This window comes from Pristis pectinata, chromosome 15, assembly GCF_009764475.1.
Source record: "Pristis pectinata isolate sPriPec2 chromosome 15, sPriPec2.1.pri, whole genome shotgun sequence".
Classification (NCBI taxonomy): Eukaryota; Metazoa; Chordata; class Chondrichthyes; order Rhinopristiformes; family Pristidae; genus Pristis; species Pristis pectinata.
Window position 1 is genome coordinate 31,292,391 of NC_067419.1, and position 15,060 is coordinate 31,307,450.

Below are 15,060 nucleotides of genomic sequence, written 5' to 3' on the forward strand. Positions count from 1 at the left end.
TAAGAACAAAGCCAACTTCCCAGGATCACCACAGTTCGTCAGGCCAGAAGATATAAATGCAAGTTGTTTAAACAGAAAGCTGCTAGATTTGCTTAAGATGCAGGAGAGCAGAAAACAACCCACTGTTGTGAGTGAGAGAGCATATTCATTATTTTGTACTACTATTTGAACACAAGTATTGACCTGAATTCCATCCATATCTATTCTGTTTGTTCACTTGTCCAAGAAGTGAAATTCCTTAATATTTACTCCTGGCCTAGTCTTACCAAAGTGTAAACAATCTGTCAGCTGAAAGAGAAACAGGTGCGATAATACTTAATAAATATACAGGAAAAATGAGGAGCAATGTAAAGTTGAAGGTGTAATTTTAGAATGACATTTGGAGTCCATTTGGACATATCTTGGAAGCTCAAAGAATAAACTGATGTGGAAGGCTTGATTTTTTTAGGGGTTTATTGGTCAATCAGGCACTTCAATTTTTGAACTCCATAAGCGCAACTAAGTCTAGATAACAAAGTTGTGCACTGATGAGAGTTACAAGGCGACGCTGATCTGTGATTTGAAATCCACTTGCCCTTGCTTTAGAAAATTACAGGTGTAGGATTCTTGCTGCTTGTTAGACATCGATAAAGGCTGATCTTAACTTTGCTTTTAAGGAAGTAGGGGATTTTGTCATTCATGCTGCTGGATTATTCAAACACACTTCACAATCAGGAAACGCATTCTGCCCCAAAGTTTATCCTGTTAATTGCATCTTGTTTTTGGTATAGTGAGCCTGTTAGTTGGCTGCTTGAGTACTGAAGATTGTTAACAGTATTCCTGCTAATTGACAGCGTCTCTGGAGAAAAATTCCTTAAACTGAAGGACTTTGGCAAAAGCTTCATTCATTTCACATGATCATGCACACCTTTCATTCATCCTCTTTTCTCCAGCATCACACCACTGACCATCGCAGCCCAGAGAGAAACTGGGTGTTTTAAGACAAAATGTAATTCTGCTTGATTACCTTCTCCAAAGTCTTCACGTATCTCCTAAAGTGCAATTTGCTGCAAAGAACTGAACATAAAACTCCACTTGTGACTGAGCAGGAAGTTAAACGATTGATGGAAAAGAACATAAAGAATATAGAAAAAGTGTCTGCTGTGCATTAGGGCTGCTGCTAGAGGATAAACATCAACACTGACAATACCACTTTAACAAATTCTATGTAATTGATTTAAATAGATGCTTTGATAGGCAGAATACTCAGCTAGTCTATGACAGTTAAAAGCCTTCAAATTACATCACCAGCTCACTTATTTATGGTGCTTTTGTTGTGGAAAAATGTACCTGCGTACAAGGAAAAAATGGGTGCCAAAACAAAGGAAATTTTTGGAGGAGCGGCAAATATCTGGTGAAAGAGACGGCTTTTAAATAGGATCATAAAGAAGATGGAAGTTGATATGTTCACCAATAAAATACCCACGGAGTTTATTAGCAGCTGAAAGCTCAATCACCAATAATAGAGCATGGGGCGGGGGACGAGAGAGTGGAAGCACACAAGGCTGGAATTGGAGGAACAGGGACCGGTACGCTGGAAGTAATTGGGGGTGAGGTGAGTGGAGGAATTTAAATATGATAGATAATTTGTTGGGACTGAATGTCAATATCTGCCAGCAATGACACGGAGAGCAAAATGAAGAAAATTTCCAGTTTGTTATTGCACTGTAGTTTTAAAACATCGTGTGCACTTCCATTGTTTGTGCCATTCTGCTGCTCGAAATATTTCGGAGACATTGCTAAATGCAAACCATCAGCAAAATCCTACATAATTTATGTAATGAGTAACTCGTGATTGATCTGGTCATATTCCTGGAATTACAAGCACCTAATAACCTGTTGTGAATGTGATGGCTGCTTATTTGTCATAGGTAATCTTGCTCTTTTTAAATGACTTATTCGCATTAATAATCAATTAAATCTTCAGTCTCTTCTTCCATTCCCCCCCCCCCCACACACACACACACCCCTTTCCAGCTAACTGATTAAATAGATGTGGTTGGAACGCTATTAATCAAAATGTAGACCCATTTAATGCTGAACTCACTGTTTCAGAAATCTGATTATTATAGTATAGACACAATTAGATTTCTTTATTAGTCACATGTACATCAAAACAGACAGTGAAATGCATCTTTGCATAGAATATTCCGGGGGCAGCCCGCAAGTGTCGCCACACGGCGCCAACATAGCATGCTCACAACTTCCTAAACTGAACGTCTTTGGAATGTGGGAGGAAACCCACACAGTCACAGGGAGAATATATAAACTCCTTACAGACAGCAGCCAGAATTGAACCCGGGTCACTGCTGCTTGAACTATGTTATGTGTTTTGATTAACTATCCCACCCAGGTTAATGCAGTTCCTTTAGTGATATCCTGTCCTTGCAGATACTTCAACATTTCTTCCTTTATGGATAAATGTTGACCATAATTTTTTTTTTAATATAATGAATCACTTATAATTCTGATTACTATCAACCAAAAAGCAGTTGTAACTTTAAATTTATAAATGTGCATAGGGTTGGAATGTGACATTCACATTTGTAAATTTAAATGGGTTGTTGTAACTCCACACAATGTGCATTCCACCAGCCAAAAGGTAACAGATATTATTCCGCTTCATTGTAGAATACTGCTGGCTAATGTGACTACAGTAAATTGGGAAATAATGATGCTATCAAGATTATATTTGACATCAAAATATTAAATAATCTGAATGGTGCATGTAATGAATATGGGGGTCTAATAGGTTTATTTTTATAAAGGGATGTGTCTAAGTATGCTTTGTGACTGATTTTGTAACTGATTTTCTTTAATAAAATGATTTCTACACTTGGCAGGTTATGTCAGTAATTAAATTAGGCTGCTCAGCAGTGTGAAATAAACTGTAAACAGTGGCATGGCCCAGACTGGTGTAATTGCTGGAGCAAAAGCAGTTTATTAATCCAAAGACATTTTGGCAAGGAATTTTGACAAGTTTGTGAATTTTCTTGTGAGATACCATTTTCTGTCTGTAATATTAAGATTAGGTAGTGCCTCATGCTACTGTTTATTGCCATCTCAATTCCCTTCTTTCACAGGATTCCACTAATTGTGTCCACAGGATTTGAATAATTTACTGAATATTCCTGGGTTGCTTATGAACTCTTGAATATCTTGTATTTTCCCTTCCTTAGTTCCGTCTGGATATCAAGCCTCTGGTTATAGCCTTCATGCACATGAATGGAGAAGTGCTAAATTAACGTATCCACCTGCCAATAGACACCATAACCCTTATCACGATGTAGCACTGAGTGACGATGAGTGGGATAGACCCACCACCAGTGGGTGAGTTACACAATTCATTTTTCATGAAATTACGATTTTTTTCCTTCAAGCTATAATTGGCTTCTTTTTAGTCAAAAGACTTTACCTGTGAAATGAACAACTTTAATAACAAACAGGAACATCTGTTATGTTTTCTTATGTTCTAATACATCAGAGAATGACACAATGATTCAAGGCAAGCTTAGTTTTGAGCTCTTGCATTGTAAACAAGATTGTGTGCCGTTAGTGTGCATGAATACAAATCCCATTTTTTCCTCTAAATTTCTATTCATCCTGGTTTTCTGAAACAAGTAAATTAAGAAATTGATGCACTTCCACAGTTATACAATTCCAACGAGGATTAATAGCTAATGATCAGAACAGAACCCTGTGAGCTTTGTCCCTCTTCTTTCCCCTGCCTCTCGCAAACTGAATTGTAGTGTCCCCACTTCTTGTGTGACCATAGGGATTAAATCAGAGACTTTTCCTGGTTTGAATGCCTGAGTAAGTGGTGACCGGCATATTTTTGCAATATGTACAGGTGGCCACCTCATTTTCAAAGGTATTTTGAACTATTTAGCCACTTAGTAATGTACAATGTCTTATTTGGTTTAGGCAATCCATCAGGATTGAGGATGACTTGCTTCCAGTCCAGTTTTGTAGGTTCTGAAGCAGCTAATGAGGGCAATGTAGGAACTATAGACTCTTCCATAGATGGGTCAGAAAGTGGCTGACAAGAGAGACAGCTGGGTAGTTTGTAAGCAAGGACACTCCTTCCACTTACACTGGGTTCCTTATGCACTGACTCAAGATTCTCAATACCATCTTGAAAGCTTTTTCTCCACCTTGAGTGCTATGAGCCAGTGGTTCCCAGAAGTTGGTAGTGATACTGCATTTCTTCAAGCAAACTTTAGGCATATCTTTGAATTTAATCTCTGGCCACTGAGATCAGTACAGTGCATTCTCCCAAATTGCTTCCCTTGTGCCCTGAATTTCCATGGAATTCTCCCAATCCTCCAAAATAATTCCTTTAGACAGAAGAGGAAACCTTGAAGCAATGTGTATACTATTTGTATGTCCAAGTGTATGCAGTTAAATTGTTTCTCACACAGCTTAGTACTTGTAAGTTTACCAGCTTTCCTCCCAAAAATTTCAAATGAACTTGGGCACCAGCAGCATACAGAAATTTATTAATGTATAAATATAATATGCAATCTAAACCTGGGCTTTCTGCTTTTGGTGTAATATATACCATGTGTTGATGAGCTTCAATCAGACTCAACTTAAGGTATGCTATTTCCGTCCTGTTTTCTAAGACTTTCTCATTGGTAAGGCTTCAGATACAAGAGCATACTGGTATTAAATTGTATTGGTATTGGTTTATTATTGTCACTTGTACCAAGGTACAGTGGTGGCATAATTAAATAGGAATCACATGAGGGTGGTTAAAAATTCTTAATACACTTTGCGTGCCTCAAAGCATCTAACCTGTCTTTACCAAGGGTGAACAAGAGACACAATAATAAAGGGAAACAGAAGCAGCAGACAAAACTTAGAACCCAACCATTGCTTGATGGTTGCTGATGTGGATTTGATGATACACAAATTTGAAGGTACTGCATTTGTCACCTTCAGCCCCTCAGGATGAAAGATGACTTGGTTCTGATAGGGTTCCACATGTTCTGATGTGATTAATAAGTGTTATAGCTTCCCATCCCATTACATCAACATTGCCCCTGGCCAGCTAGCTCTTATATTCAGGTCAGAACAGGGTTTTATTGCCACTTGGATAATAATTGGCCATGTATTCAATTATTGTGAAATAGATTAGTTGACACAAAATGCACTGTGCCTGGGGGGGATTTTTTTTTAAACGTTTATAAACTTAAGCATATAGTAAAAAGCAGTTGAGCAGATGGCAGGGAGAACTGGTATCCAACTCTTGCTTGGAATAGCATTTCAGCCCTCTACTCCCAACAGCAAGCTACATTGTTTATTATTACATAAAGTAGGACTGTCAATTATCATCTTTAATGCAATATCAAAATATCACATTTAGAACACTAACAGTGCACAACCAGAATATGAAAGAGTTAACATTTGCTTGCACAGGTCATTTTCAGCTTGACTGCTGCATCAGACCATACCCTTCCCTTCTGCTAGCTCTGGTGGAAATGGTTCTTGCCCACCAGATTCCAGGATTGAGGATAAAGGCTATAAACTTTTGCTGCTGTTAAATTTGAGGGGGCAGATAATGCCTGAGAGAGAGTAGGGTGAAGATGGAGGTACGTGTAGAGGAGGGAAAGAATACATCTCAATTCCCAATCTTCCCCTCCTCTTCTCCCTGTCACTACCTGCCATTTTCTTTCTCCCACTATCACTGCTCTTCTACCCTGCAATTACCCCACCCACCCTCTCTTTTCTCCTGCAATGTTATAAGTGTTGATCCAATGCAGATGAGGTTGGCAGGCCTGGAAAGGGATTTAAGAACAATGATAATAACCTCCAGTAATATAATACAAAATTAAGGTGAACCATTTTCACCAGCCTAATGAAAATGAAAGGCAAAACTATTCAATTATGCAAGTAATTGTTTAGTTGCTCACCAGGTCTATTTGAAAGCCATGATGAAGAAAACATTTCTAATGGTAATGCATGACTAATGTGTGCCTCATTTTAGAAGCAGAACATTTATTTCTGAAAGATGGTTATGTATTTTTGTGATGTTACCCAAAACTAGTTGATATTTATATATAATTCTAGTCACCTGATTTCAAATTGTACAGTGATCAAAACCAGTAATTACAACAGTTAATGACAAAATTAAATGTCTTCTCTTGATAGTTAGGATTTTTTTGACAGTAGGTATGCATCCTCAAGATTTTTAATATTATATCCTTTGAACAAATTCCAGTTATGTAGGTGGACATGATGGGTTAGAAGCAGATCAGGAAGAAAACTTTTGGTCCCAGGCCTTGGAAGATTTAGAAACCTGTGGTCAATCAGGAATCCTAAGGGAATTGGAGGTATGAAATTTTCACTCTGCAATATAGGTTATCATCATTCTAAAAGAGCAACGAGTCATTATTTTGCACACAGCTTTTAGCCTACAGCATTTGGTCTTAATAATTACAGGAACCTAGCTCCTCTTTAAAGAAGGCTGCCAACCAAAAGGATCTGAATTTGAAAAACTTGGCTATATTGGTACTTTTTTTGAATTTTAGAGTTGGTGTGAAGCAATAATTCAAGATCTAACAGTTTGATACATTGAAGATTTCTGGTTAAAACTTCAGACAATTAGCTCTTTGGTATTTAACAGGAGACAAAATCTGCACTTTAAACCATACTAACAAATCTATACGTATTATTTAACCAGTGTTAATAGCAAACTCTATTCTGCTTTACATTTTGTATTGGTTCAGAATATTTGTTTTCACTCACTAACATTTTAGTTTTCCCAACTCATATCCGCCTTCCCTAACAAAATTGCCTTTCTGCTGTTTTCTGGGACCCAACATTTTACAACTCTGTTATCTCATCCAACAGGCAACAATCATGTCCGGAAGCACACTGTGTCTGAATGATGAAAACAGCCTGGCACATAGGCCACTGGGAAGACAATCAAGCTTCCAAGAGAAAAATGCTGTCAGGGCACATTACACCCAGGCTGCCCGTAGCAACACTTTACCGTCAGATGGTGTGAGATCAAAGTCATTTGCTATTAGGAAGATCAAGCAAGAAATGAAAGAGATCATGTCACCAACACCAGTGGAGTTGCACAAGGTTTCAGATTCCATAAAATATTTATTCTAGTCATGATTTTTTCTCAATTCAGATTTGCTTCAGGATAGAAACTGGATTAGTTGAAAATGTAATTCCCTTTGACAAATTTCTCGAAATGATTAGAATAGCAAAACTCAAGTTGTTTTTCTTCAGATTTACTTTCAACAAGCTTTGCAACAGAGTTGTAATTTATTTTCAATTATGAATGCTTGATTATTTAAATATGATGACCTAAAGCAGAATAAAATTAGACTAATCGTTAGATATTTCCATTACTGATATGATGCATTTTAGTAACACCCTTGAGAAACCAGCATACAGTTGTCTGCTACAATACAGTAACTGATGCTGGACCAAATTTGAATGTTTTCAAATTAATATCATCATCATTCACAGGTAACACTGTATAAAGATTCAGACATTCAGGATTTTGGATTCAGTGTTTCAGATGGCCTGCTGGAAAAAGGTGTATATGTCAACAACATTCGTCCAAATGGACCAGCTGCCCTTGGTGGAGTCAAGCCCTATGACAGGTTATTACAGGTATTAGTGAGTTATATATTCATTCTTACCTCAAAAATCACTACAAATGCAGGATTATTTTCAGGAAGTAGACACTAAAAGGATTGGTGGCCATTTTGTTTCCTTGCAACAGGTAAATCATATTCGTACCAGAGACTTTGATTGCTGCCTGGTGGTGCCACTAATTGCAGATTCTGGCAATAAACTTGAATTGGTCATCAGCAGAAACCCACTGGCCTTTCAGGAGGTGCTCTCTGAAGATCAGACATCACAACCAGAAGAATGGAATGAGCAGGATGAAGCTCATGGTTATAGGCAACAGAAAGGAAGGCTTGGTAGTACAGAGATCCAAGAAAATACCAACACGTTGTAGTGCCAGGTATTCAGTCCAATAGACTGAGGCATTGTTTTTTTTTCCAATGGTGCTAACTCACTTTTATCAACCATTCATGTCTCTCACCAGGTACCAAGTGCACACATTTCAGAAGTGAACAGAAACTTGTCCCCGCCTCATAATGCAAATGACAAAAGGTTAAAAGGTTTGACAAACATTAAGCCAGTCTATGCAGGGCACAGCCATGAAACAAAAGCTCCATTGCCAAGAGTTCACCCCCCACCCCCACCCCATGGTGCTTACTGTCCAAATTCTAGAAAAACTTTAAAATAAATGACGATCTATGCTGCCAGCTGGTTCTTGGGCAATAAGAAAATTATAGCATGCCATTTGAAAACAAATTGAGCATTTAGAAATCAGAGAAATCATTGTAAAACTATTAGTGCAGCATAGTCTTACCCATAATAATTGTAAATGTTTGAATTAAAAGTTTAAAACTGCACAGACAATTAATATTAAGCTAGTCTTCTGTGAACTAGTTTATGGCCAAAGTTATGTTCCAATTGCTACTAGCCATCAAGGTGACACTCAGTGGGAGGGGCCTTGAGGCAATTCTTGGCATATACTGACAGTAGTAATCTGACATAATCAAAGGACTCCTCTTTCACACTGCAAAATATTATAAACTAAATCTCAGTTACACTTATATTTTGGAAAGCACCAACTTGCTAAAAGAATCCTTCAGTGTGAAAGTAAAATAACACCCCCCAAGTCCAATAACCACAGGTGACCTTCTGTGCTGGGAATTTATCGCCTCACCTTTTGCCATGAAAATTCTGATATTGCCATAGAGATTGTAACTGATATGTATCTGCCATGTGGATTACTTGGTCTTAAATCTCAATCCATTTTCCAACACGTAATCCTAAACCTGCTCATTTGTGTAAAGTGTCTTCACATTTAATGGTCCATCATTGGGGTTGGTAACTAGTTAAGGAACACATTTGTATTTGTAAATGATTGACTTTATAATATAAATCAGTATAACTGAAATTTGAATTTTACTTTGATGTATATGAACTTAAGGCTGGTTAAGTATCTTAGTATTATTGTTGCTTGTGCCTCACTCACTATAATGGATCAAAACACATGGGGGTAGATTCTAACATTCTGCAATCATAGAATGTAGTTGGAGTGGCTAACAGGAAAAAAAAAGTGTAACCAGTAAAACTCTGATAATCCACTCACTATCCAACCAGTCAGAAATCCCAGTAGTTTGGCAACCATCTCACCAGGTGATGTTTCCCGTGTTCTCTGGCCTCTTGCTGGAGGCCACAGTCCTGCACTCCCTTTAAACTCACTTGGTTCACTGAAATGTTACTCTGTAACACCTTTAAAATCAAACACTGTGTAATGAATTGACCTGTACGATGGGTTTGTAAGACAAGCTTTTCACTGTACCTCCGTACAAGTGACAATAATAAACCAATACCAATGTGTTAGTGTATAAACAAAATAACATCCAATAGTCTGGAAAATTTGCTAGTCCAGCACCAAAGTCTTATGCATGCCAGATTAACGGAGTTTTACTTTATCCAGAACAGCTGATCTGCTTCTGGTTGTATCCTGTCTCCAATGGTTAAAACCTACTCCCCAATTTAAAAATCAAGGGAATGTTTCTACCCTCCTTTGACCCATTAACCGTACAATTACCACACTTGTAATTTTCCAGCCTAAAGACGTGATGCATATTTTAAAAAAAGAAAAGCACTGCCAGCAACACGAATACAGACAGCTACAACTTAGATATGACAGATTTGATTCATGTCCTTTGGACAATGTATTTTTATTTGTAACAAACAAGTATTATAAACTGTAAAGTATTTTTGTACAAATTTCCTACTTTGGTAGCATGATATTTATCGTCTAAGGTTTTGGGAATCTTCACTGCTAATTTGTATGAGATATGCAAGATGAAATAAAACCATGTGAGACAAACTACTGTCGTATGAGTGAACACAGATGCTGTTTGAAAGATTAAATTTAAAGAGTACTTACATTCTACAAAACCATTTTAGAAAATTTAAAAAAGCAACTGTGAAATTGCCACAAATTAATAATGCTGATTTAGCATATCTCAGTAACCAGTTTTTCCTGATCATTAGGTGAATACTACTATCTATCTTAGCACCAGTTTAAAAACATAATGCACATGCCATTCCACCTCAGAGGTATCTTCATGATGGCAGTCTATTGCTAACATGTCCTTTTCGTGTAGAGTCTGCACGTCCCCTCATTCACTCTCCTCTTTAAACAGCTTTTTAGTGTGTCTTTGTGGTGATGAGTTATCAAGTGTCATCATCTTAAACTTTGTGCAGCCAAGAGGTGATTCCATCAATACCTACAATGTAAATTAACATCCATGAGATTTAGTTAGGAAAATAATTATGATTTTTCTTCATTACCACAACATAAATCGAGTCATGTTTCAACAGTTTTCAGTGGGCACCAACCACAATCTCATACAATACTAAAAAGCCAGCAATATTTACTTAAATTATCTTGCCTACATTTATAACTCCATTCAGTAGTCACTTGTATCATTGTAGTATAGATTAAGAATTTCAGTGACCCTTAAGTTCTTCAGTCTTTAGAATTTTTTTTTAGTGGTCACATCCTATTCTTAAATAGGACATAACACACAATTGCCAGCACTGAGTCTTGAGAAAACTGGAAATGATACATTAACAGTAGATCAATGTTCATTTCAGGGAGAGAGATGGAAAAGAAAGCAAACAGATTATGATACATTTAGCAGGTCTTACATATCTAAAAATAATGTGGAATAATTTCCTGTACATTGAAGGGTAGAAAAATCACAAGTAGCACATCCACAAGTTCATGAGCTACTAGCCAAGTGTATGAAGTTATGTGCCTATAACACAATTAAAAATGGTTATCCTCACCATTTCTGAAGAACTGAGCAACAATTGATTTAATGTAAATTACAACTATCCAGGAGTTGGATTAAATAAAAACCACAGGGGTTTTACAAGCTCTGTGGACTTGTGCTCCCCGAAACCTTTGCAGTTAGCAGTGCTGTTATGATGACAGAGACATACAAGTTGGTGATTAAAGCTCATGTTTTCTCCCCCCATCTTTTATTTTATCAACTTGACCTGGTATTAATTAATTCTTAGACCATCCCAGAGTAAATAATTTAATTTACCTTAGAGTATTTTGGAGCAGATCCCTCACCAGCCAAAGTATCATCACTTCTCTTACTGCCAGGAGACCAGCTTGCTTCAATTTTTTCAGAGCGGGTGGACGCTTCAGCAGTTGTCCCTGCCAAAGTATCTCTCATGGATCCATCACCAATCTGAAGCAAGGAGTCGACTGCTTCTGTTGGCCTTTCCCAGGTCCTACTGTATTCTGTGACGTCAAGCTCCAAACTATAAGGAGACCAGCTGTAATTCTGTGCAAAAGCCAAATCTTCCGAATAGGAGTCTTCTTTCTGAGATTGTGTGTTAGTGATATCCTTTATCTCATCTGCTACACAGGATGTAAAGTTTGGCAACACACGAGTCGAAGAAACAGATGAATGAAACAGGGTTGAGCTGGGTGCTGCTGGTGTGGACACCCAACTTGGCTGCTGCTGGGACTGTAATCCTTCAAAGCATGAAGCAGGTCTTGGTTTTATTAGTTTCTCCTGCAGCAATTCCCGAAGGCGTGTGTTTCTCTGGGGGCTTCTAGCTGTCACTGCTGAAGTAAATTGATCCTCAGATGTAACAACATATACACGCTGGCGCCCTCGTGTGACTGCAGTATAAATGTGCTGCCAGTTCTGTCTTCCAGCCGTTCCCACAACATACACAACAGTGTCAGCTTCGGAACCCTAAGATACAAATAGATTGTATTCGCATGAGTGTTTCAAAAAACATGTTCAGCAGACCTCAGCACACATTGACCAGAATGTCCCAAATTATGTTTAGTTTGTGCAGTTCAGCCAAGACAGCAGTCTGGGACTGGGACTAATCTGAACACCTGCGAAAGTAACATGGTAGGACTTTCATTCCATTAACTCCAACTGTAACCTTAACTTCAGCTTTGATAATCTACACCCTATGTAGAAATGATCACCGAGCAATGAGGCGAGAAGAAACAAATCAAAAGCATTTTGTATTCTTCATACAACTTTTGTTTTCTTTGTTGCATACTCTTACCAATGTATACATTAACTCCTTCAATGAAAGTTTTTGATAGTTAAATAATCATTGAAACTGGCTTAGCTTTTTCTGCTCATCATTCCAGTCATGTCATTTCTCAATGGCTAAATTAATGGTACTTCTCACCATTAATGCAACACAAGATCCGGCAGCAACCCTCACCACAACTACAACATTACCACCACGTACTCCAGAGATGTATTGTGTACCCACAAGGTACATTTATTAGATCAAATAGTGGTTCCCAAACACTGAGCCATGTATTCATCCAGTTCCACACAATTCAGTAAGCTAAATGAAGTTCATCAATGTTCAATGCTGAATTTGTTCACGACCGCATTTCATACCTGAAAAGTGTGGATTGTTTTGGCCCAAGCATGCATCAACTTGCATTCCCTCCTTACTTCTTCAAAATTCACCAAAATCTGCCTATTTTCCTTGTCATCCAGTCGTAAGTAACGCATGCACGAAGTATTGGTGTACACAGTTTTATCCTGCAAACAAAACAAGGCCTATTTTTTGTTTTAAAGATCTTTTATCTACAGAAGCACAAAAATCATTTGGGTGAACTTGTACTTTGATGGAAGATCATTAGTCATTTCATCTGACAGTTTGTACAATTTTTCCCCCCACTGTAATGAAGTGTAAAATATTTGACTAACTCACTATTGTCTGACATTAAAACTACCCCCATTTAGTGAAGAAAAATGGTTAGCATAACACTATTACAGCGACCCGGGTTCAATTCCCACCGCTGTCTATAAGGAGTTTGTGCGTCCCCCCGTGTCTGCATGGGTTTGCTCTGGTTTCCTCCCACATTTCCAGAGATACGGTTTAGGAAGCTGTGGGCATGCTATGTTGGCACCGGAAGCGTGGCAACACTTACAGGCTGCCCCCAGCATACTCTACGCAAAGGTGTATTTCACAGTGTTTCGATGTACATGTGACTAATAAAATCTTAAATGTTAAAATGTAATCCTATTACGTTACAGTATTGTTTTGAGAATTTCACAACCAATGACTTTGAGTTACTGACCATGTATTGTCCTTATTTCCAACACATTTCCTGTGGGAGTGGAGCTAATCTTCAGAACTAATGAAAATCTGTTCAACATACAGTGACCATACTCCAACGTTACCAGAATCTCAGTAATCAAACTGTAGACAAATGTTTGGCTAGAAGCAACACATCCACTACTGCTTCATTCATTGGAGAATGGGCCTTATATTCAACACCTACAAAATAAAAGTTCCTGCTTCTGCTGATCTGCACTTGCACGTGACAATGAAAGGAATCTGGAAGATCGGGAACCACCTGCTAGTGAAGGCAGATATGATGATGAAGAAATTCACCATCACCTTCAATATGCCAGCACAGCCTTTGGTCAATTCAGGAAAAGAATATTTGGAGATCACAACTTCAAAACTGGCACGAAACTCATGATCTTTGCCTTCCTTTGTGCTTCTGAGACCTAGATTACTTACAAAGGCACCAGATACAAACCACCAATGCGGTCTCTGCAAACCTCCAAATTCAAGGAAGCATAGATAAACCAATATCAGTGTCCTCTCCCAAGTCAACATGCCCATAATTGAGTGCCCAGTTATTCACAGTCAGCTACATTAGGCAGGCCACATCAGTCACATGTGCGACACACAAAACAGATATTCTATTCTGAGCTCTGTAATAGGTAGATATTACCAAGTGGACAAAAGGAAAAGATTCAAGGATGTGCTCAAAGCCTCCTTGATGAAATGTCACATCCCCACTAACTCCTAACAATCTCTGGTCCATGAGCACCGAAAGGAGCATGGAGTTGAGAACCTCGAGTCCACACATCAGGAACACATAGCTCTGCATAAGTGGAAGGAGCACGCTACCTCACAAACTACCCACCCTCCTGACCATCAGTCACCTGCTGCCATATCTAGAACATAGAACAGTACAGCACAGGAACAGGTCCCTCAGCCCACGTTGTGTCAAGCTAATTAAACTAGTAATTAAAAGCCTACAAAACTAATCCTTCTGCCTACACAAGTCCATATCCCTCCATTCTCTGCCATATTCACATGCTTATCTAAGATGCTCTTAAACATCTCTATAATATTTGCTTCCACCTACCACCCCGGCACCCACCAACTCGTGTCAAAAATAAATACTCGCCCCACACATCTCCTTTGAACTTTCACCCTCTCACCTTAAATGCATACCCTCTAGTTTTACATATTTTGACATCTACGGAAGAGGGTGCAGTTCTTTGGTTATGGTTGATCCAAGGTGGCTGGTGAAGCTAGACTGAAATCAAGTCGTCCTCAATCCTGAGGGACTGTTTAAGATGATTCCCCTGTCATGCAACCCATCCTCAATCATATTTCATATTGTCTTTCTTATAGTGCTGACTTCTGCTAGGATAGAGGTCCACCATGACTAGTCACACTGCCTACTCCTGATCAATGTGCCCATGCCCTTCATGCTGAGTGTAGTCAATGAATGTGAGGAGAACATTCAACTTTTGTAAAGCTTCAAGACCAATGCAAGCTCCAAATTTTTCTCATCTCCATCCAGAATGGTCAGCCTATTATTTTGAGACAGTGACCCCGTGGTTTCAGATACCTCAGCCAGAGGAGACATCAATCCTGCCTCTATGCTGTCAATCACAAAAGAATTTTTTGCATTTCAGTGGGATATTTACTCATTCTTCTGAATTCAGTCAGCTTAATCTCTCCTCACATGACAAAGCTGGCAAGCTTGGAATCAATCTAGTGAACCTTTGCTGCAATGCTCCCATCATAAATCTATCCTTCCTTGGGGAGGGAGACCTGATCTATACACAATACTCCAGATGT

The 15,060-nt window shown here is 38.5% G+C and overlaps 2 protein-coding genes across 6 annotated transcripts in view; one reads left to right on the forward strand and one right to left on the reverse strand.

Annotated features, from left to right (window-relative positions):
• Nucleotides 1-8,218, forward strand: part of grip1 (glutamate receptor interacting protein 1) — a 335,983-nt gene extending 327,765 nt beyond the window's left edge. The window contains 6 exon segments of the mRNA XM_052029773.1: nt 3,219-3,369; nt 6,263-6,374; nt 6,895-7,131; nt 7,528-7,674; nt 7,787-8,032; nt 8,117-8,218. Of these exon segments, the coding sequence (XP_051885733.1) occupies nt 3,219-3,369; nt 6,263-6,374; nt 6,895-7,131; nt 7,528-7,674; nt 7,787-8,026 (887 nt within the window). The 3' untranslated portion in view covers nt 8,027-8,032; nt 8,117-8,218.
• The window catches only part of helb (helicase (DNA) B), a 34,641-nt gene continuing 27,606 nt past the window's right edge, over nt 8,026-15,060 (reverse strand). For all 5 annotated transcript variants that reach the window (XM_052029767.1, XM_052029771.1, XM_052029768.1 and 2 more), the window contains 3 exons: nt 12,561-12,707; nt 11,217-11,882; nt 8,026-10,388 (listed from right to left, as the gene is read on the reverse strand). In XM_052029767.1, the coding sequence (XP_051885727.1) occupies nt 10,281-10,388; nt 11,217-11,882; nt 12,561-12,707 (921 nt within the window). In that variant the 3' untranslated portion in view covers nt 8,026-10,280. The remainder of the gene's footprint in view (nt 10,389-11,216; nt 11,883-12,560; nt 12,708-15,060) is intronic.